At 40.9% G+C, this 23,811-nt stretch overlaps 1 protein-coding gene across 1 annotated transcript in view; it reads left to right on the forward strand.

Moving 5' to 3' along the window:
• Positions 1 to 23,811, forward strand: part of LOC113422078 (uncharacterized) — a 131,558-nt gene that overhangs the window by 91,259 nt on the left and 16,488 nt on the right. The window contains exons 52-57 of the mRNA XM_087947337.1: positions 322 to 426; positions 1,734 to 1,802; positions 4,819 to 4,923; positions 5,702 to 5,764; positions 8,455 to 8,532; positions 10,609 to 10,686. Of these exons, the coding sequence (XP_087803463.1) occupies positions 322 to 426; positions 1,734 to 1,802; positions 4,819 to 4,923; positions 5,702 to 5,764; positions 8,455 to 8,532; positions 10,609 to 10,686 (498 nt within the window). The remainder of the gene's footprint in view (positions 1 to 321; positions 427 to 1,733; positions 1,803 to 4,818; positions 4,924 to 5,701; positions 5,765 to 8,454; positions 8,533 to 10,608; positions 10,687 to 23,811) is intronic.

The following is a 23,811-nucleotide window of genomic DNA, read 5'->3' on the forward strand; positions in this document are numbered from 1 at the left end:
TAACTAAATGGGAACTTCAAACTTTTCAGAATTTCATTAATTTTCATTTCCTCTGTAATTATCAGGAAATGCTATCTTTATTTTTCTTTTAAGGAACAGTAATTCTATCTTCTGAGCAGCTACAATCTGATCTGGTGTCAGAGTCAGGGCTGGAATCACAGTGAGCTCTGCTACCCTTAATGTCACAAACATTTTGTTTACAGTAAGCACTCTAGAAAGAAAAGCTTCCTCATTTACAGAATTACAAGCCAGAAGTCTCGAATAAAACATTAATAAGATGTTTTATTGCTTTTTTCTTTTATATATATATTTCTTTTACAGAAACTAAAGTTGATATTGAGAGCTTGGATGAAGTCTTGGAAGAAATGGGAATCTATTTAACCAACAGACAACTATACGAGGCATTTAAACACGTTTCAATAGATGGTTAGTTCCTTGATTCATTTGAACAGAGTAGTTGGTATCTAACCTTTGGTTTTTATTCCACAAAATAATTCTTATGGTTTTACAAAAAGAGAAGACTTTAGAGGGTAGCTAAAGTACTTGTGTTGTAACTCGCCAAATGGTTGTAACAACCAAATCCTTGCAAGAAAATGAAATTTATGCCTATTTGAGAATTTGCAATGTATATAATTCAGCCACTATCTTTAGGGGCTAAATGCAATCTTCTGAAAGGAAGTATGGAAACTCACAAAATGAAAATATCGATCCATAGTCCTTTATGACTAAGGAGAGAAAATCACAATGGAGGACCATTTTATATTTATTTGCATGACAACTGTCAAGCTCCAAGTAAGGATTGTGAAAATATTCCTTCATATTACGTTTGAATTTTATTTAAGGGTAGGGGAGTACAGAGGGGTCATTAATTCAATTCAAGAATTGCTTGCTCTATCCTTCATCTTTTTGCTATAGTATCTATTATTGTTTCCTTGTTTTCACCTGGTCCTACATTTTTCAAGAGGCAACTAGACTTTCTGGTTTTTCTTTGAAGATATTTCGCTTCTTATCCAAGAAGCTTCTTCAGCTTCCTAACCCTAATCTCTTGAAAAAACACCTTTGGGACAACCATGACCTGGATGACTGAGGATCTCCAGAGACGTTTATGGTGCTACATTTATTCCCAATTGTTCATTTCCATTTGGGAACAATAATGCGATTTATATTACCATATTGTTGAGTTCAGCTCAAGAATTTACTGTGTGCTAAAGTAGCACAGATCCTTTTCTATAAGGAGCTATTTCTGTTTCTGCCTATCCTCTTCTTAGACACTTAGCAATTTGTATTAAAGCTGAACTAAACTTTATTCTTTCCATCTCAAACACATACGTCTACTTTCACCTCTCTCCTTCTCTTCATTGTTTTATTGTTCTCACCTGAAACTGAAGATAACTCAGTTGATTGAACATAGAATAATAGAGTTGGAAGAGTTCTAAGAGGTCTTCTAATCACTTCCCCTGCTCAAACAAGAGATCTTATATCATTTTAGAAAAAATGGTTGTCCACTCTCCTTTTGAAAGCCTTCAGAGATAAAACATCCACAACTTCTGAAGGCAACTTATTCCATTGGTTAATTGCTGTCACCTTTAGAAAAGTTGTCCTTAGTTCTAAGTTGCTTTTCATCTTGGTTAGTTTCCAGCCATTGTTTCTTGTCTTGCCTTTTGGTGCTTTGATTTTAGAATTCAATCCAGGATTGTTTCATTTTATCTCTTCTTTTGGTTTCTTTGTTGCAGATGATGGGATGGTGGACAAGAACGCATTCATGAGAAGTGTAAATGCCATTTTGAAGAACCAGAAAAAAGGTAAGCTGAAGCATTAAACTGAATGAAGAATCATAACAGTACAGATATATTAATATTTTTTGCGTGACCATTTCAATTAAAACAAATAATATTTTTATGATACTATATATAATATGATAACATGAGTCTAAAATTTCGGGATCATGTTGAAGACTGGAAGCAGGAAACAAGTTATCTATACCCAAACTATATTTTACTTTCTAATTTCCCACAAAGTTATTGTTTCTCTTTTCCCTGTGCGGGCTCTTTAAGGAACCCGCAAGAAGTTGAAATTAGAATCAAAAGGATGGGAGGAAAAAAGTAGTTTTGTTCTCATGTTGGCTTACTTTGTGTTTAAAATGCTTCTGTACTATGAATTTCCCAGTGTTATAGGCAACGTGAAATTGGCAAGAATCAGACAACCCTCTCAGGCTGCATGTTCTAACTCCCCAAATACCCACAATCATGATGCCCCTGGCAAAATAGCTAACTTTTCGTTTGATTATTGTTTTGTGTTTCAGAGAAGCAATAGAGATATCAAATTTTTCCCCTAAGCTCTGCAAAACCCACAAGTACAAAAGTGCTTTAAGTTGTTGCCATTGGCTATACAGAAATACTGTGTTTGTTAACATTTCTAAGTCAGCCCTCTCCCAGACAACTCTGGGCAATGGACATTGCAAGCAAACCAATACAGTTAGGACAAACTGCAATTTATGCAATAGGATTTCTTTTAAAGCCTATTACACTGCCCTCAGTCAAGATAAGTAAAAGTCTTCAAAGTGTTCTAATCTGCTGTGAAAAGCCAGGAAGATGGAGCTGCATTTACCTCTGTGGGGCAGAGATTTATAAAGCGGGATGCAGATCTCTTGCATTCCCTGAATCAGCTGGCCAGATTCTATTCTGCCATGCCATTGTCTGAAATAACCTGGTGCTATACCATGTATGTTTTAAAACTAAAGATCAGCATTTAAAGCTGGTCTCAAGAGCCTGCTGGTAACCAATGTAAAATGAGTGTTACCACATTGGTGCTGTCAATTCAGCAGTACTCTAGTCCCTTTGCTTTGTACCAGCTATGACCTCTGGATCTTCTCCAAAGGCAGTTCTGTGAAGAACACATTGCAGTAATCCATCTATGCTGCCTAAATTACATCCCAAACAAGTCCCTAAATCAAAGTATGTTTTAGAATATAACTCTCCAGGTAAAAAAAGGGTGGGTTGCCTCTACCATACTAATGGGATTTTGGGGGAAGGAGCTAGCAAACACCAAACACAGGTTCTTCTTATCCTTTATCATAGTTTCTTCAGTGTCTATATTGTTGCAATTGCAGCTAATTGAAATGGCTCAAATGAAGAGCTAATTCTTGATGCCTTTCCTAGAAGAGAAAGAATATGTTCCAATTACTCCTGCGGGGATCAATAACGGGCAAATAATGTAAAATTCATTTCAATAATCGATTTGACTTAGAAAAACAATCTAGGTCTGATTTAGAAAATAAATCTGACCCAATTTGGGCAGTCAAGCTCACTTTTTAAAATAGGTCAATTTGATTTGTGTTTGTAAATCAGTTAGGAAATCATTTCTTTAGGTATAGAAGAGCATCAAAACTACCCAGATCAATTTGGAGGCACGCAATTCAATTCAGTTCTTTGAACTAACTTTATAATTCAATCCAGAAAGCCAAAGATTTGACTGAGTTGCTTGATTCATGCCATTGTCGCTGTACAGTTCCACTATTACAATGTGATCTATCTTTTCAGACCTAGAAAGCTTCAATAATGGGCATGGGTAGGGGCACCCACTGGTGATCAGCAGACTTCCATGTGCAATTCAAGGTGCTGGTTATTACCTGTTCTGTTTCAAATTAATATACAAACAGTTGCTAAATGGAAATAGAACTTACCCAAGGTTGAGTAGATCACTTGCAGACTAGAAAAGGAATATAAAACAAAACAGAGACTCTGGGAAAGGCAGTTTGCCTGGGTAGTTTTGCTTTCAACAGAAACATGTGGGGTGAGTCAAAATCTAATCCAAAGTTGAGAGAGCCAAGTCAGATCTATCAGCCAGTCCAAAGGTTTGCATTTCAAGATTCGTGAGCAGAATGCACAGGAATGACATAGCAGAGAAAGAGATCAGACAGTTGTTTCCAATACAGAAGCACAAATCAGGGCTGCCTTCTTAAATCAGGCTGTAGCCAGCTGTCTTTAATTATGGGAACTACTGAACTACTTCCTTGCTTGGCAAGGAATCCCCTTGAGTATCTTTGCTCTGCTCTGTGCTCAGTTCACTGAGTCCAGGAGCTTGGAGACTATACTTCACCAACGTGCTGCTCCAGCTGTTCCAATGGTCCTTGTATTTGATCAGCCTGGGGTGATTTCTGGCCTGGAGGCTTCTGAAATTGACATTCCATTGGTTCAGCTGGAGCAGATTTGTCAGAGTCTGAATTCTTGGGCACAACATCATCTTTACAACATTACATGGCACAGGACCAAGTTACTTGAGAGATAATCTATCTCTCATGGTTTCTGCCCAACCAGTACAAACTGGGAGAATTTATATGCTCTGTGTCCTATTGATTAAACAGTACCATCTATCAGGACCCAGAAAACCTGCTTCCTCTGTATTTGCTCTCTGGAATGAGATTGATGTGGCTTAGATCCTGTTGATGTTCGGGAAGGCCTTGAAGACCTGGCTGTTCTCCCAGATCTTGTCAGAGATCTTGGAGTAGGGTGGAGCAGGTCTTGAACTTGCTTTTTGTTTATGTTTCTATACTGAGTGGCTAGATCCCCTCTTGTTTGTTTCTATTGTGTTTTGTTTGTTTGTTTGTTTGTTTCTATCCTGCCTTTATTTTGTTTGCTATATTAAGAGCTGCCCAGGGCTGATTTGCAGTTGGGAGGCATCCAAATTGAACTGAAATAAATAAATGGAAATTGCATTGAAATGGTGCAAGAATAAATAGCAAAATTTATGGGAATATGTTTAATTAATGACATTATTTGGGATTCAATACATGCCCACAAAATATTTCTCTTCTAACAGACAAACAAGTAGATGTCGATACACTGGCCTCCGTCCTAGCCAATATGGGCCTTTACCTATCAGACCAAGTGATTAAGGAAGCTCTAAAAAGGACAACTTTTAACAGTGAGTGCCAGACATATAGAGAAGCCAATGTCTCATCCCCTTTCTAAGCTTCCAGTGTGCATAAGCGCACCAACATGTCCTAATGTCCCCTTTTATTTGTACCCATTTCATGTAATCATAATCATGTTCTAATTATATCTGTTATCTAATACATGCTTGACAAATAAATAATAAAAATAAATCATCCTATCTTTTCTCCCATGTAGAAAACCAGCATGCAAATAATTATCTTGAACCTTTAAGAAACCCACAAAAAGAGGAAAATTAATCAACTCTTAACCTACTGTTTTCATATCTCTGATGCACTGTCTAGCGAGGGTTATTCAGAAATGTTATAAATACATGGGGGGAAATGGGGGGATTTTATTTGGTGTATAATTTGAACCTTAATGCTGTATACCAGCTATCTAGAATTTTTCTGGGTTATTTCTGGGTTAACCAACCTAGTGAAAAGCTTCGCTCACCAGCAACCAGTTCAGGGAATCAACATACATTTTAAAAAAACAGGTGGAATTTCTATTAGAATATTGTGGCTGCCATCTTGAGTTATTTTACCAAACCCTGCAGACACTCTTACTCCTACTCAACTATCCATACTGAAAGGTAGTGTCCCCAGTATTTTTATGCTGCTGACATATTGATAGAGAGCAATGAAATTTTCCAGAGAAGAAAGGAGCTGTAAACAAAATGAGATTAATGTTGAAATGATTATCAATTATTAAGATACAAACAACTTCCTGGGAGCATTTATACTGTCTATTTTTTTAAAAAATTATAGAGGATATGACTGTGAATTTGAAGGACTTTATGTGGGCTGTTGATGACCTCCTCAGTAGTCAAGGTAAGTTTTAAGTCTTTCTGGAAATAATGAGAAGGCAACAGATAAATATTAAAATTAAGTTTCAATATTTGGGAGTTTGGAGTTCTTGTAAGTCAGACAGATGCATTAGGGCTAAAGCCTGTTTGATTATGATAGAAGAGCCAACTGTAGAAAAGGACATTAAAAAAAAAACATCATGGGGACTGCAGGTATCTTAAGATAACCAAAGTGAGTCAGATAAAAAAAGGCAAAAAAAGTCTTATGCAGACATGCTAGGGACAAGCCTACTGAGCTGCTGACTTAGCAGATACAAGATTTACTATTGATAGTAAAGAAAAAAGAAAGGGGGAAAAAGGTTCCCTTGAATGAATATTGATGAATACTTCCATGTAGGGCAGGGGTGGGCAAACTTTTTGGCTCGGGGGCCGCATTGACTTTTAAAATTTGATGGACGGGCCGGGTCAGCAAAAGATACGATACATATAAAAAACTGCATTTGTTAACAGTTCCCCTTTTCAAAGCGAGGGGAGGAAAGAGTTTTGTTTTTTAAGCGGGAGAGACGCCTGCCGTACTCGGGGTAGGAAAAATAACTATTTTTTTTCTCCGAGACATCCTCCAAAACTCAAGTTTGGCGTCATAGTTAAATTTGCACAACATAGATAGATAGATAGATAGATAGATAGATAGATAGACAGATTCTTCCCCTACGAATAAACGACTGTGTGTGTGTATGTGTGTATGTGTGTATGAATGTACCCCCTCAGCTTACAAAAGTTGGCCACTTATAAGATAAAAAATAAATAAATGCCCACCCCCCAAAACATAACTCCTCCGGTGCCCACGGATAAACTGTGAACCACCAATTAGTAGCAGGGCTGACCCTTCCTCTTGAACCAATGTCTAATTGGGGGGAGCAGACCGGCCTTCAGTCTCTTGCGAGAAACTGCTGGCTAACCCTGCAAACCGCTTGCCGAGGTGTGTGTGTGGGGAGGCTTTAGCTTGCCTTTCCCCCACCCACCCAGCGCCCATTCCGCCGCCGCTTTGCCATTAAACCACCAGAGTCCTCCCGGGCGCTTGGGAAGCCCGCTCGGCAGGAAACATCTGCGCGCCTCTCCCAGGACCTGCCCGCTCCGCCCAGCCTCCCCTCCCGGCTTACCTTGAAGGCCACGGGGAGGGTCTTGTTGCATCTCCAGTGGGAAAGCAGCACCAAGCACAAGAAGTTGGAGCTGTCGGGCCTCACCAATTCCCCCGGATGATCGGCCAGGACGTCCACCACCGAACACACCTCGGTCTGGCTGCGAGATCCCGGGACTGGCGCGCTGAGGGCGCCGCTGTTCTCTCCCATCTTACCGCAGGGGAAGGCCATGGAGGGAGGTGTGAGCGCCTGCTGGTGCTCGGGTCTATGGGAATACGCATCACAACAGCGGGCATTAGGGGAGGAAGGAGGCGGCGGCAGAGCTGCTGCTGCTGGCCGAGAGGCGAGGGAAAGGCGCGCCTAGGGCGCAGCGAGCCAGATGCCCAAGATCACACGGTGGGCCGCTCCGAAGCCGGGCGCAGGAGAAAACCGCCCCAGCCCCCCCTGTGCAGGTCGGGCCCTCGCCGCCACTGCCAGTCCCGGCCGCTCCGGCCACCAGTTGCTCCTTGGGGCGCAGCTCTTCCCGTGGCCCCGTTGTGCTTCTCGTGCTCCTCGATGCCGGCGGTGCTCGGGGCTCAGGCGCCTCGGCGGAGGGGGATTCCCTGGGACCGAGAGATCTGAACCGGCTGCTGCAGCTCCAACGCGCCTCCTCCTGCCTCTCGGCTTCGCCGTCCCGTGGCTCTGGGTTCCAGAGTGCAGCCCCAAAGTCTGCCCGCCACGGTGGGGAGCCCGGAGGCGCTCAGCGGGTGGTTGGCCGAACCCCAGAGTGCTCCTTTGGTGCTGCCTCCCACGCCCCCTTCCAAATCAAACGCGGCTCAGGCGAAATGAAGCTGGGCTCTGTCGGTGGTGGCCGTGAGAGCAGCGCTCAGGGCTCCTTCTCCCGCAGTCACGACGGAGGGGCAGGGAGGCGAGCCGGCAGCATCCCGCGCTCCTCTCGGCTCGGCAGCTTCTCTCCCCGCGAAGGGACTGCGACGAGACCTCAACAGGTTTCAGCTCTCTTCGCTCCGCCGGGCTCCTGCCCCCGTTTCCTGCTCTTCCTGAAAAGCCCGCCAGGCGCCCTACTTGCTCTCCACCACCCGCCTCCGCCTCAACCACCTCCTCTTAACGCGTCTGAAAGCAGCCAAAAAGTGGCCGCGGTTACATACGGACCAATCTTCGGCGGGCCACATAAAAAAGACCAACGGGCCGGATGTGGCCCGCGGGCCGTAGTTTGCCCACCCCTGATGTAGGGTTTTGGGCAAAAATACAGAAGTGACTTGCCATTTTTTTTTTCTTGGTAATGATTTATATTTCCCTTGATTTTTCTTATTGTCTCTCATGAGATCAGACCACGTTTCTTTTTTGTGATTTACCAGGTTTGGCTAGATATAGCTAGGCAGAGAGAGGCCTTGGTTAAAATTTTAGCTCAATATAACCTTATTGCCCAGTTTTCTGCATTGTTGCTACATCAGTTCTCCATCTGCAAAGTTGGGATGATAAATATTGCTATGATAAAATGAATAGCTTACTGGGATTATTTCTGAAATAATAGATTATTTCTGGAAAAATTAATGCTAATTACTGTTTTTAACTAAAGAAGAACTAGAGGATACTAGCAGCTCGGACAATACCTTGAGAAATACAGACACCTCCCTAACCACAGAAGAAGAGCAGGGTATGTTGAAGATGACTAAGTTTAATGGTAAAAATATCTTGTTGTTATGAACTCATTAGACAAATTTAATTGCCATTTTTTAAAACTCATCTTCCAAAAAAAATTATATTATTATGCTGCATAGAAAGTCTAGGTGTTTAATCATTCATAGCTTTTGGTAATATGCCATATTTGTTTACCATTCTAATGGAATTGAGAGACCAAGTTATTCTCTGATTCCATCTATGGTCCAATATGGGGCTTGTTCTATATCTTATACAGAGCAGAATATTGTGAGTAAATACGTTCTAACCAGTATCACTCTCATTTTCAAAACTTCTTCAGGAAGCTTTATGAAATAGATAGTGAGCTTCCAGAAATCAATATTAATTATATCAGTGTAAGTCTTTAAGAATGTACCTTGATAACTATTATTATTAAGTTGTGGTAATTTACATAAATCTCAAATTTCCTGATGATCTCATGCAGCAGTTTCAGCTCAATCACAGAAAATGCTGGTGACAGAACAAATCTCTGAGAAACTTCATACAACAGTTAACCAAACACACAATACTAGTTTTTAAGACTCTGGAGTGAACCACTGCAATTCAAGTATTCTTTATCCCTAAACTACTCAGGTGATCTAGAGCAGTGGTCGCCAACTGGTGAGAAAATTTTGGTGGGCCGCAACGTGCTGAAGATCAGATGGGTGGCGGGGAGGTGGGGCAATCCTGCAGTCTCTCTAGCAAACCTGTGTTGTGGCTGCTGCCTCCTGCCTCAGCGCATTGAGGAGGCCGAGTAACGTTGACCTCCTGAGCCACAGGAAGCAGCTGCCAGCGATGCCCTCAGGTGAAGATGTTGCAAGGGGGAAGCTCAACCCTCTCTTCCTCCTCACCAGAAGTGCTCACACATGCCCAGCGGGAAGGAGGGGGCTTGTCAGATGCCAGAGGGGAGATCAGCGCTTTGCGTGTGAGTGCTTCTGCCAAGGAGGAAGAGAAGTTCCTGAGGGGAGAGGGGAGAGGCTCCCCCTTGCAACATCTTCCCCTGAGGGCATCGCTGGCAGCCGCTTGACCTCCTCAATGTGCGGAGGCAGGAGGTAACACCAGTTGAGAGATTCCTTTCTCCCCATCCCCTCGCAGGCCAGGGAGCACCCGGGAAGGGCTCCGATGCTGCGATCTTCCACATGTATGAGTCCATCTGCTGCTGGTAGCACCTCCGTTGCCCCACCTCCCTGCAAGCCACCTGGTCTTCAGCACATGGCTCGTTGGCCTCCAGATATCAGATTCTCACTACCCAGCACCAGTTCAGAGGTTCTTTTCCCCCACCCCTGGGAATGGGGGGGGGAGAGAGAGAAAGAGGAAGAAATGGAGAAAGAGAGGGGTGGAGGGAGAGAGAGAAGGAGAAAGAGGGAGAAAAGGAGAGAGAGAGAGGGAGAAAGGGAGAAAGAGAGGGGGAGGGAGAGAAAGAGAGAGAGAGAGAGAAAGAGAAAGAAAGATGAGAGATCCCAGTGTTTTGTTTTCTGTGGGAAACGGGTCCAAATGATTCTGAGTATTTAAGGTTGCAGAAACAGACAGCCAAGCTAAGTGCCTGAAGGATCCCATCCCATCAGTGGGAGTCCAGGCGCTTCAGTAAGTGGCATGCTGGATTCATATTAGTGGTCCACGGGATTTAAAATTATGAGTTTGGTGGTCCCTGAGGTCCAAAAGGTTGGGGACCCCTGATCTAGGAGACTCCCTTGATCAATGGTATTCAAAGCCAGTAAGAGATTCAAATGATCAAACGTCATCATATTCTTTCTTTCCATCCCTTAGCAAAAGGCTGCTTTACCCCAAAATCCACTCTAAAGCTAGTCAGACTTAAAACTATAGTTTAAATTTGAATTTTAGATATTCTAGTATTTATTTCTTTTAATTGCCGTTTATTAATATATTTCCCGAGGAAACATAGTTGTAAGTTAAAAAATTATTTGTGAACAAAGAACTATAAGAGTCTTCTAATGAGGTCATATTGGGCTTTAGTGATTAGCTTTACTTTGTTTTTCTGCAATAGGCATTTGAATATTCTTGTTTTTCTTACTTGTCCTTTTTTATTTTGCAGAGGATGGAACTGTGTATTTAACAGACATTACAAAGATGTCTGGTGACAGTCAGACCTTCTCTAACTCATCTTCTCTAGGTGAGTTTGTCTTTGGATGATGCAGATAAGGCAGAACAGTTCTTGGCACTATTTTTCCACCCAACAGTGTTGCCGCTATTAATTAGGTGGCCTAAGCATTACCACCAAATTCTACTAATAATCAGGAAAACAAAATATATTGCCTATGTGCGGATAATAATTTAGCATCCACACAAATTTAGTTGTAGCTTCTATTTCAAAAGCATCCTAGGCCCTTTAAAAAAAAAAAACCTCAAAAAAAGTGAATTATTTTCTTGAATATCACTTTTAATTTCTATAAAGTTCACAATTCAGTAAAATAATACAGAATTAGTCATCACCCTACTTCCCTGGACCTATTAGTGTACAAGTCCTTATTTCCCTTTTGAATTTCCTTCCAACCCTGCTAATAATTAGGCTGAATTTAACTGAAAACTCCTTAGTATTTAGGAATTCAGTTAATCAATTAGTGTAATCCCCAGCCTAGTGGAAAACAAGAGTCATGAAGCAATATCAGAGTATATTATCGCTGATTTTTTCCTTCTTTCCCTCTTTTTATCTTTCAGCATCCAAAGGGGATGAATTGCCTTAGTATTAAAACTTCCTATCACCATTCTTTTTTTTTAATATAAATTTTATTTGGGTTTTCACAAAAACATAACACAAATAAAACATCTTTTTTTCTGAGAATAGCATGATCCCGGGTTATCACTTCTTCATACAGACACAAACTCAATTTCATATTCATCTTTGTGTTCTACTCCATATCTTATTACTATTTTAACATTTTCTCCATAATTTTCCCCTCCCTTGGTTTTCTCAACTTTATTTTTAATTATCTCATATCTAAATTCAATTATATATCTTTTTCTAAGTTTCAATGTCTTTCCAATCATTATATTTATACTTTTGTCTGTCCTGTTTCAATTTCATATTATCTTTTCTCATTAAACAAATTTTCCCCTGTAGTTACTAATTGGAGTATGAAACCTTTATATCTTTTAATTTTATCCATTCAACTTTTGTTCAGGTATTTTCCCACGTCATTATAGTTGTGCCTTTAAAGTTGTAGCAACGTTTCGGCAGAATCTCATCTGCCATCATCAGGCTTCTGTACAGTGTTCATCTGTGAGTCAGATTTTCACAGCCATTTCTGTTTTAAATTTGGGGCTAGCCTACTGCTGTGCCAGAATGGTTTTTTCTTCATCCTGATTGGTTGGGAGTCTTGGTCTGTGTTTATTGGTCTTGGAGTTTGCTGTGTTCTGCTTGATTGGTGTTTCTAATATCTTCTGTCTGTTTTGTAGCTTTTTTTGTCTTGATTGGCTGGCAACATTGTGCTTCCTGTATTGGAGGCTTTTAGTGCAGCTTGGCTCCGAGTAAATGGATGGCTATCATTTATTAGGAAGCTAGGCTTCATCTGGGTGCCTGGTCGGGGTGTGTTTGAGCTGGAGGTATCAGGGGGAGTCTGTTTGTGCTCAGGTGTTTGCCTGGCTTGTGGTGTGGAGATTTTTTTGTTTGAGAGTGCAGGCTTCCAGATAATTGACAGTCTGGTGGAATCATCTCTTCTATTCATGCTTTCAGGTCTTTTTTCAAACTCTATGGCTTCTCTGATAATTCTGAAGCTGGGATTTTCTATAGTGGCTAGGGTTTGGGTGCCATTGAAGTCGATGCTATGACCTGTTGCTTTCGTGTGTTGGACTAGTGAGGAAGGGTGTTCCAGCTTTTTTACTGCATTTTTGTGTTCATCTAGGCGGGTACTTATTCTTCTATTGGTCTGTCCAAGGTATGGGGCAGGGCATGATGCAAAGGGGACTACATATATGCCTTGGTTTTCCAGGTCAATTTTATCTTTGGGGTTTCTTAGGATGGCTGCTATTTTTCTGTCTGTTTGGAAGGCAGTCTTGATGTGATGCCTGTGTAGTATCTTACTGATTTTGTCTGTAGTACCTCTTATGTAGGGCACAACAGCTGTTCCATAGGTCTGTTCATCTTCTAGGTCTCCATTATGTCTCAGTGTGTTTTTGTGGATCAAGCCAGTGATTTTGCTTTTGTGGAAGCCGTTGGCTGTCAGTACTTTAGTCAGGGTGCATAGTTCAGTCTTTATGTGTGTCTTGTCTGCCAGGCGTTTGGTTCTGGCAATTAGTGTTTTGGCCACGGAGTTTATCTGTGCTGGGTGGTGGTGGGACTGGGCGTTGAGGTAGTAGTTGGTGTGTGTTTTCTTCTGGTATATGGTGTGTCCTAGTGTGCCATCTGGTTTTTTGTAGATTAGTACATCTAGGAATGGTAGTTGTTTGTTTGTTTCGGTTTCCATGGTGAATTTGATTTTGGGGTGTGTGCTGTCTAGGTGTGTTAGGAAATTGTTTAGGTTTTCTTGACGTAGGAAAATACCCGTCTGTGAGTTAGACTTTTACAGTGGTTTCAGATCTAAATTTGGGGCAGCCTATTGCTGTGCCAGAATGGTTTTTTCTTCATCCTGATTGGTTGAGAGTCTTGGTCTGTGTTTATTGGTCTTGGAGTTTGCTGTGTTCTGCTTCTAATATCTTCTGTCTGTTTTTTTGGCTCTTTTTGTATCTTGATTGGCTGGCAACATTGTGTTACTTTATTGGAGGCCTTTAGTGCAGCTTGGCTTCGGGTAAATGGACGGCTATCATTAGTTAGGAAGCTGGGTTTCATCTGGGTGCCTGGTTGGGGTGTGTTTGAGCTGGAGGTATCAGGGGGATCTGTTTGTGCCCAGGTGTTTGCCTGGCTTGTGGTGTGGAGATTTTTTGTTTGTGAGTGCAGGCTTCCAAATGATTGACAGCCTGGTGGAATCATCTCTTCTGTTCATGCTTCCTGGTCTTTTTTCAATCTCTATGGCTTCTCTGATGATTCTGTGGCTGGGATTTTCTATAGTGGCTAGGGTTTTGGTGCCATTGAAGTTGATTCTATGACCTGTGGCTTCCATGTGTTGGACTAGTGAGGAAGTGTGTTCCAGCTTTTTGACTGCATTTTTGTGTTCATCCAGGCGGGTGCTTATTCTTCTATTGGTCTGTCCAATGTATGTGGCCGGGCATAATGCACAGGGGACTTCGTATATGCCTTGGTTTTCCAGGTCAATTTTGTCTTTGGGGTTTCTGAGGATGGCTGCTATTTTTCTGTCTGTTTTGAAGGCAGTCTTGATGTGGTGTCTGTATAGTATCTTACTAATTTTGTCTGTAGTGCCTCTTATGTAGGGCAGGACAGCTGTTCCATGGGTCTATTCATCTTCTGGGTCTCTATTATGTCTCAGTGTGTTTTTGTGGATCAAGTTGGTGATTTTGCTTTTGTGGAAGCCGTTGGCTGTTAATATTTTAGTCAGGGTGCATAGTTCAGTCTTAATGTGTGTCTTGTCTGCCAGGCGTTTGGTTCTAGTAATTAGTGTTTTAGCCACGGAGTTTATATGTGCTGGGTGGTGGTGGGATTAGGCGTTGAGGTAGCGGTTGGTGTGTGTTTTCTTCTGGTATATGGTGTGTCCTAGTGTGCCATCTGTTTTTTTGTAGATTAGTACATCTAGGAATGGTAGTTGTTTGTTTGTTTCAGTTTCCATGGTGAATTTGATTTTGGGGTGTGTGCTGTCTAGGTGTGTTCGGAAATTGTTTAGGTTTTCTTGACGTAGGAAAATACCCGTCTGTGAGTTAGACTTTTACAGTGGTTTCAGATTTAAATTTGGGGCAGCCTAAATTTAACCCAGATGAAACCCAGCTTCCTAACTAATGATAGCCATCCATTTACCCGAAGCCAAGCTGCACTAAAGACCTCCAATAAAGTAACACAATGTTGCCAGCCAATCAAGATACAAAAAGAGCCAAAAAAACAGACAGAAGATATTAGAAGCAGAACACAGAAAACTCCAAGACCAATAAACACAGACCAAGACTCTCAACCAATCAGGATGAAGAAAAAACCATTCTGGCACAGCAATAGGCTGCCCCAAATTTAAATCTGAAACCACTGTAAAAGTCTAACTCACAGACGAACACTATACAAAGCCTGATGATGGCAGATGAGATTCTGCTGAAACATTGCTACAACTTTAAAAGCACCACTACTATGACGTGGAAAATACCCAACAAAGCTGAATGCCATACATGTAAGTACCAAAAAAACTTAAGAAAACAAATATATATATATATATGTATACATACATACATACATACATACACACACACACACACACACACACATACACATACACACATGTCTGTGTGTGTGTGTGTGTGTGTGTGTGTGTTTTCTTAAGTTTTCACGGGGAACTTACATGTATGGTATTCAGCTTTGTTCGGGTATTTTCCCATGTCATTATAGTTGTGCTTTTAAAGTTGTAGCAACGTTTCGGCAGAATCTCATCTGCCATCATGAGGCTTCTCTATTAACAATATAACTTTTTTTTTAAATAAAGTTTTATTGAGTTTTAACAAAACAAATAAAACATCTTCTTTGAGTACAGCATGGTTCTGGGTTATCACATTTACATACAGACACAATTTAATATGCATATTCATCATATATATTCAACTTCATATCTTATTACTCTTTTTCCAACTTCTCACTATTTCTCCCTTCTCTTAATTTTCTTTTATGATTATCTCATTTTCTTCTTATTTAATTGTATTTCTTTTACCTAAATTTCTATATCTTTTTATTCATTATACTTATACTTTCGTCTGTCTTGTTTACAATTTCATTATGTTCTCTTCCAACATTCTTAAAAAGAAAAATTCCCTCTATGATTGCCAATCGGAGTGCAACACCTTTAAGTCTTATTGTTATTATCATATAAAATTTCATTAAACATTAACTTTATGCATTCTAAAATTATAATATTCAGATTTCTAATATCTATTTTATATCATGTAAATCTCATCATTCAAACTCTGCTCTGCTTAAAAATGGAAAAAGAAAAATTCTAAAAACATAGCAAAAACAATATATATATATAAACATTAGTGAGCAAAATAGTTATTCAACTTCATTCTAGTACTGGTATGAGCCTTGTAAATCTTTCACGTTGCTTTTCAATATTTATCAATCTTTGAGAACAGTTGAAATATTTCCCTCCCTTCTTCGTTATTACTTAACTGTTAATAAGCATACCGTTGGATAATCATACAATTTTATAAGTTATTTACTATTAATAAGCAAAATAATTATTCAAATTCATTCTAGTAACTGGTATAAATTTCTTTATAAATCTTTCACATTTCTTTTCAATATTTTATCAATCTTTAGAAACAATCCCAATGTTTCCCTCTCTTCTTTATTATTGCATTAATTATAAATAAACATACCATTACATAACAATACAGTTTTATCTCATAGATTATTTACTTATTTCATTTCTAACTCATTACAGTATTCTACTGTCACAACACTATCTTTTGTACCTTTGCAGAATCCTCACTTTTAACTTAATTTAGCCATTGTCTCTGTGTTTTCTAGCTGAGCAAATACCTTTAATCCTAGTACGTTTCCCCTTTTTCTTTATTTCCTGCTTTTGTCCCTCATGAGTTCTTTCCCTTTCTATCTTCCCCTCCTTTTTCTCATCCCTTTTTTTATACCCTTCTCTCTCTAATTTTCCCTTCTGTGGTTTTCTTTTCTGCTTCTCCTTGCTGTTTTTCTTCCTTTTCAGACTATTTTTATTTTTGGCTGTTCCCTTTAATCTCAAACTTTTAACTCCTTTCCCCCTTTTTCCCCTTATTACCACACTTTGCATTATTTGATCATTGAAAATGGCTTCTTCTTTGTCCCGCCCTTCTTCTTTCTCTTGAAGCTTTTCCTTTTGCTTTTCATAGTTCAGGATCTCCATTTCAAGAAATTCAAATACAAAGCCAAAGGATCTTCCTCCCCTTTCTGCATCTTCTTTCTGTTTTTTAAGACTCATCTTCAATTCCTCCAGGAGTGATGGCATTTTAAACACTTTTGAACAACCACCCGATTGACTTTAAGTAAAAACAGAAGAAGAAAGAAAAGACCAATGCCAAAGACTTTTTTTTATATCACCAAATGATCCCAGACTGTTTCTTCTTGTTTCTTTCCTTTACTTTTCCTTTCCATGGGTTATTGTATCTTTTAATAAGGTTTCAGTTACAATGTATCCTCAGGAGTCTTTTCAAAGTTTTGCTGTTAATCCTCTTTATTTTTCCAGGTGGCACTCCATTTTTCCATTATTCCAAGTTCTACCCTTTTGCCTCCACTCTTCTCCTTTTTAGGGCTTTAAAATGACCAAGGAAAAAATCTTTATTTTCCTTTTGACACTTAAATTTCAGCTTAAAGTTGCCTATTAGTGTCAAAGTAAATTAATATAGATTTCTTTCCATATCATTTGTAATTGTCAATATAAAGGTTTATAAAAAGGGGTTTTAACCTCCTTTTCTCTCTCCTTCACCGCTTAAAAGACTTCTTTCAGAAGTATCCCTCTAAATACTTTTAGATTCAGGGTACCTTGTTTAGATGTTCTCTGTTGTTTAGCCCGATCTGTCCTGCTTTCCTTTTTGTCTTCCTCCTGCACAATCTTATCCAGTCAGATTCTTCTTTGAGGTGACCATTTCTGACCACCGCTGCAACCGCCTTCGGGAAGTGGAGTTTAGACCAGCCAAGGAGGAGAGATGTGGCTCCCCTGCATTAAGCTAGCAATCTCCCCCCTCTTCACCACCTCTACGGGGTGGCTTCAGCCCCTAATCCAAAGGAATGGGGCGCTCCAGCAGCAAGCACAGATCGAAACTGCGCACGATCGTGGATTTTGGTCTGTCGCTGAAGAAACCCCTACAAGCGTTTCTTGTTGTTTCTCCTAGTTCCAGATCTCCATTTCTAAAAATTGAAATATGAAGCCAAAAGAACCTCTTCCTTCTTATGAATCTTCCTTCTGTTTTTAAAGTTCCATTTTCAGTTCTTCTAAAAGTGATGCCATTTTAAACACTTGTAAACAACCACCCAATTGATTTTAGTCATTTAAATCCAATAGCCAAAAATCCAAAAATCACTAAGTAATCCAAATAATCCAAAGCTGTTTCTTCTTGCTTCTTTTTTCCACTTTCTCTTCCTGGAGTTCTATTATTTTGTTACAAAATTTCAGTCAGAATGTATCTTTTAGGAATCTTGTTAAGGTTTCACTGTAAGTTCCTTTTAGTTCCAGGCAGTCTCCTCCATTTTTCCAGATCCCGCCCTTTTATTCTTTCCTTTTCTCTCCTTTCCTGCTTTTAAAGGTTTTTGAGTATCCAAAAGTCTTTATTATCCCTTTGACATTTTATTTTCAGCTTAAAGACATCAGCCTATTGATGTCAAAGTGGATTTTTGTCAATTTCTTACTTAAATCTCTTAGCTGTCAGTATAAGGAAGGGAAGAAAAAAAAAGCCAAACCCTTTCTCTTCCCTCTCTCCTTCGCTGCTTCAAAGTATTTTTTGGGAACAATGTTATTTTTTACAGTTCAAATTCTGGGATACCTTACATTGTTGCTTTTTCAGTTTAACTCAGTCAACCAAAACTTTCTCTTCTTATCTTCCTCCTGCACATTCTTTTCCGGTCAAGTTCTTCTTTGAGGTGGCCATTTCTGACCACCGCTGCAACCGCCTTCGGGAAAGGGAGTAATGGCCAGCTGAGGAGGAGAGGTGCGGCTCTCCTCGACCCTACTAGCAGTCTCCCCCCTCTTCACCTCTATGGGATGGCTTAGCCCTGAATCCAGCCGTCTTGGGGCACTCTGGTGGTGAGCACGGATCAAAACCGCGCACGATCGCGGATTTCGGTCCATCGCCGAAGAAGCTCAAACTGGAAGTCCATATCACCATTCTTTTGATGGAAAGTATTTTTTTTAGCTCTTTGGGGTTTTTTGTCTTGTGGTATAATGAGCTCCTATGACAAGAAAATTGAGCATTCTTGAATTGACCTTTATTCTTTATTTCTTCTCTTCTGTGTTAATTATGTTGTCATGTTATGGCTCTTCAGTGATGTTTCTTCGTGGAATTGCCCTTTTCTTTTTCAGCAAGATCAATTGTGAAAATACCTCTCCCCTCCAAAATGGGTATTTAATTTCCTTTGCCTGTTGAGGTAATAGGAATGAATGTATGAAAGATATATGGTGAATGACCTTCCTCAAGTACAAGAATCTTTAGCAGTCAGAAAATCAGTCTTTTTTTAAGTTGCATTTATGTATCTGGGTTATATGGAACAGTATTCAAAATTATATTTCCTCTGATGCAGCCTAACATGTCAAAATTAACATGGGCCTTAACAAATACCCAAAGATGCTGATTCCTAAACACATCTCTGAATACATTGGTAGCATAAGTTAGTAGGGAAGAATAAAGAATTCAACAGGATACGTTCATAGAAAGTATGCAGTAGCTAGTATTAGTCTAGAAAAGTGGTTCCCAAAGTGGGCGGTACCGCCCCCTGGGCGGTGGTAGGATGCCTTAGGGGGGCGGTAAGAGATGGAAGCGGGGGTGTTCGAGGCACCGCCCCCGCAAGGTCACCCCATTGACTGTTGCACCACTCCAGAGCCGGCGCCTCGAATGCGGCAGCTCTGATGCACCACTCCAGTGCAACAGTCAATGGCATCCGTGGATCATCTATGGGGAGGCAGAGGAAGGGGGGCTTTGACCACATGCCCAATATCCAAATCCCGCTCAGCCAAGTCTGCCCCTCTTTGTAGCTGCTGTGCCTAACAGCAAGTTCACAGGCTGCCCCTCTCGCCAGGGATCAGCCTCCCAAGCTGTCCCCCTCCCAGGGCACTCATGTCATAGAGGGCAGTGCTGTTCCCTCCTTCCTGGAGCAGAGCAGGGTTGAGGAAGCCCAGGACAGGCATCTTTGCTCTACTTTTGCAACGTGCTGCCTGCATTCGAAGTGCCGGCTCCGCAGGCTCACTTCATTGAGCCCCTTGCATCGCTCTGGTGCAACAGCCAATGGGGTGAGCCTGCAGTCCTGGTGCCACAAATGCCCCCCTGCTGCCTCTTAGGGGCCCCAAGGGGGCCGGCAGAGGGGCTCTAAAAGGCGGCAGGGGGGGGCATTCGAGGCACTGGCACTGCAGGCTCACCCTATTGACTGTTGCACCGCCCTGGAGCTGGTGCCTCAAATGAGGTGGCGGCAGCTTTGCTTTACTTTCCCAAAGTGCCACCGCTGTCACATTCTGTCTATCTGTCTGTCTGTCCATCCATCCATCCATCCATCCATCCATCCATCCATCCATCCATCCATCCATCCATCCATCCAAAAGATCTATCTGTCTGTCTGCCTTCCTGTCTGCCTGCCTACCTGCCTGCCTGCCTGCCTGTCTTTCTGTCTACCTACCTACCTACCTACCTACCTACCAATATCTATCTACCTACCTACCTGCCTATCCATCCATCCATCCATCCATCCAAAAGGTCTGTCTGTCTGTCTTCCTGCCTGCTTGCTTGCCTACATACCTATCTACCTATCTACCTATCTACCTATCTACCTATCTACCTACCTATCTATCTATCTATCTATCTATCTATCTATCTATCTATCTATCTATCTACCAATATATCTATCTATCTGCCTGCCTGCCTGCCTCTCTCTCTCTCTCTCTCTCTCTCCATCCATCCATCCATCCATCCATGTTCAAAGTGCTGGCCCCGCAGGCACATCGGGAAAGTAGAACAAAGCCAGTCTGGGAGGGAGGGAGGGAGGGAGGGAGGGAGGGAGGGAGAGAGAGAGAGAGAGAGAGAGAGAGAGAGAGAGAGAGAGAGAGAGTTGATGCATCAGATTGAAATGAGACCTAGTTTAGACTGAGGCCCTTTTGCACACTGAAACATCTTTAGCAGCACATTGAAACATCTTCGGCTTCTATTAAAGGTTTTGTGGACGAAACATGGTCAAGACTATCAGGAAGCTCTCACATTTTTTGAGGCTTTAAACAGGATCCATTGGACCAGATCTCCACCCTAAAAAATTACTTTTCCCCAATATATTACAATGCCAATTCTGAAGAAGGCAAAACCAAAATGTACTGGTAAATTACAAGGAGAACACACACAGACATACACATTCCCTTCTAACCCTGCTGGAGCAGGTGATTGGACTAGAATAGATATTATCTTTCTCCTCCCTCCCTCCCTCCTTTATTTCTTTTTCTTTCTGTCCCTTCCTTCTATCCCCCCTCTTTCTTTGTCTGACCCTTTTTCTTTCTTTCTTTCTTTCTTTCTTTCTTTCTTTCTTTCTTTCTTTCCTTCCTTCCTTCCTTCCTTCCTTCCTTTCTTTCTTTCTTTGGTGCACCGCTTCACTTGGACTTGCTTGGGCAGGTCCCTCCAGTGCGGTGGGCTCAATGGGGTGGACCTGTGGGGCCGGGACCTAGAACGCGGCAGTGGCAGCACGTTTGAAAAGTCAAGCAAAGCCAGAGGTCGGTAATTTTTGCTGCAAAGAATCACAAAAGCTTCTGGGTTGTGCACAAGAGGGGACACACATGTCAATACAATTCAGCAACATAAAATAAAGAAATAAAAATAAAACAAATCAACAAGAATCAGCAAAGCATCTCTGATTAGATTTTATTCACTACTAGAATCTAATCAGAGATGCTTTGCTGATTCTAGTCCAATGACCTGCTCCAGCAGGGTTAGAAGGGATTGTGTGTGTATGTGTGTGCATGGCTGTCAAAACTCCAAAAACAGGTCAAGTAGCTCTGGGGAGGCCAGTCATAAATTAGAAGACTTGCTAAACAACCAGCCATTAAGTGAGGACCACTTGAATTTGGTTTGCCAGCCATCTGGCCACGCCCACCGTCACATGACCACCAAACCACATTTACCCGGTCATGTGACTAGCAAGCCATGCCCAGCCAGCAAGCCACTCTAGCCAGTCACCTGACCAGCAAGCCATGCCCACCCAGTCACGTGACCAGCAAGCCACACCCTCAAATTAGGCCATGCCCACAGAAATTTGAATCCTACCCCTGGGCGGGGGGCACCAAAGATGAGTTTGTAGCACAAAGAGGGCGGTGGACTGAAAAAGTTTGGGAATCACTGGTCTAGAAATTGGAAGAGCCAAGCTCAAGTAAACCTTTCCATTAAGTCATTTATTGTTGCTTTCATTTTTAATGTAGTCCAAAATTCTTTTATAGGTGGACTTTCACAACAAAGTGTAAGCAATTCCTCCCAAGGACAAAAGGAAGTAGATGTTGTGTAACAAAATGTCTGCAGGAAAAATTAAGATAATATTTCCCATGATAGAGAATAAACAGAAAAGAAAAATGGAATTCCTATCTCTTTAGAAAAAAGAGACCAAAAATAAATACAAAAAAAAGCCACAAAGTTCTTTTAAAAACTAGTAAAACACAAAGTCCTTGCAGTAGTCCTGTGTAGATGTAAATCAAATCAGATTATTTTCACTACCAAGGAGAAAGCCTTTACACTGTCAGCTTCCATGTGGCCCAAACAAATGTGTTTCCTAAGTCCAAAGCAAATAAAAAATTATTTATTGCTTTGCTATACAGAGCTTTAAAGGTAATAACTAACATTTTGAATTAGTTCTGGAAGCAAATGGTAATCAGTGTAGCTTGTGCAACAACAATGTTATATGTGGCACTCTGGGGCCCTCACCCACTGTATTCTGCACCATATAAACTCCATGTTTAACTCATGCATAAAGATAAAGAAGTTGAACAGATCAAAAGTTTACAAACTGATGATGTGGTAATAGAATATGCAGTGCCAAGTCTTTAAGATTCTCCATTCTTTATCCAAGGAATGAGTAGCAGGGATAATCTTGGCCAAGGAAAATATAAAGGTCCTCTTAGCTCTTAACTCCAAGTTCTAAATGATGTGTGTTTAATTGCTCATGGTCTCCAGTAGCCTTGGGAATAAATGAAGATTATTCTCATTGTCAGTAACTTTGATTATGGATTAACATTAATCTGCCCACTTGGTCATGGCTATCTTTTCACAAGCCATGCTGCTTATCGAACTAGTCGCCTTTCTAGATGTCCATGGACTCTGTATAACTAGTGAGTTTCTGCTTTTAAAGATCCTCATTATTGCTAAGGGTTATTGGTTGTCCAGGGTACATGAAAGACAGCTATAGGTCATAATGTCCTGATCACAAGCAAGTCTTCAACTTTTAACTCTACAAAGTTGAAGGACAACTGTCCCATGGTAAGAAGTTACATGAAAAGAGAAGTTTTAGGAGTTATGTCATGTGCCTCCTCCACAACACTCTTCTTCAATCTGATATGGTCTGGATGTGTTAGAATACAGATACCATCATCCTTAATCTGCAATCATTTACTGTGCTAGTGGGTATGATTGGTTTTACTCTAAAACTTCTGGAGGTAACCAAGTTGGAGAGGATTGCAGAGGGTATTCAGAAATTTAAAGGATATGTTCTTCTAGGAAGTCAGGAAGAACAGAACAGGAAATTCATAGTATGTGGGATTGATGATATCAAAATGAGATAACCTCCAAAATTAGTTACACCCCATTCAACATTGTTTGACTTCTATGGTTATGTGAACAGAAGGCTTTTGCATAAGAGAAACTTAAACAGGAATTAAATATGCATTTCCAAGCATGATTGCTTGAAATTTAACTGGTTCATATATGTTTAATATAAGATCATTAAGGATAATGATATGTCATTGTTTATATTTCAGAAACCAAATTGTTGGGTGGGGAACTCTTTTCAGGTGCTTTACAGGAAGGAAACAAGAGGTTCTTGGTGCTTTTGGATTTATTACTGATTCCCATAAAAAAGGAACAAAACTTTCAGTTGTTGCCGACACAAACTTGCAGAAGCTACATCTTGCGGCTCATTCTTTGTTCTAGCACTGATAATAATATGGGGGGATTCTGTGCATACAAGTGTATGTACAGCAGTTATCAAACTGAGCAGCATTCTACTAAAATAATTGTGCTGCCAACTATAGTCTTAAGATGGTCCTGGACTAATGAAGATCAGCACTTAGTATGAAGTTGACTAGATGGTCTTAAGTAGGAGATGGGTGCACATGGTAGTTATTTTTAGCATAGCTTTATTAAATTGCAGATTCTCTTTTCCTGTATGCTTTTCTTCCTTTACATACACTGTTGGTATTATAGTGAATATAGTACTCAATCACAAATGTGATTTAAAATAAATTTGCATGGCTCTTAGTATAAAGCAGCATGGTTGAGGTCAAGA

This window comes from Notechis scutatus, chromosome Z, assembly GCF_049901735.1.
Source record: "Notechis scutatus isolate UNSWTSFEM ecotype Mainland chromosome Z, rNotScu1.2, whole genome shotgun sequence".
NCBI lineage: Eukaryota > Metazoa > Chordata > Lepidosauria > Squamata > Elapidae > Notechis > Notechis scutatus.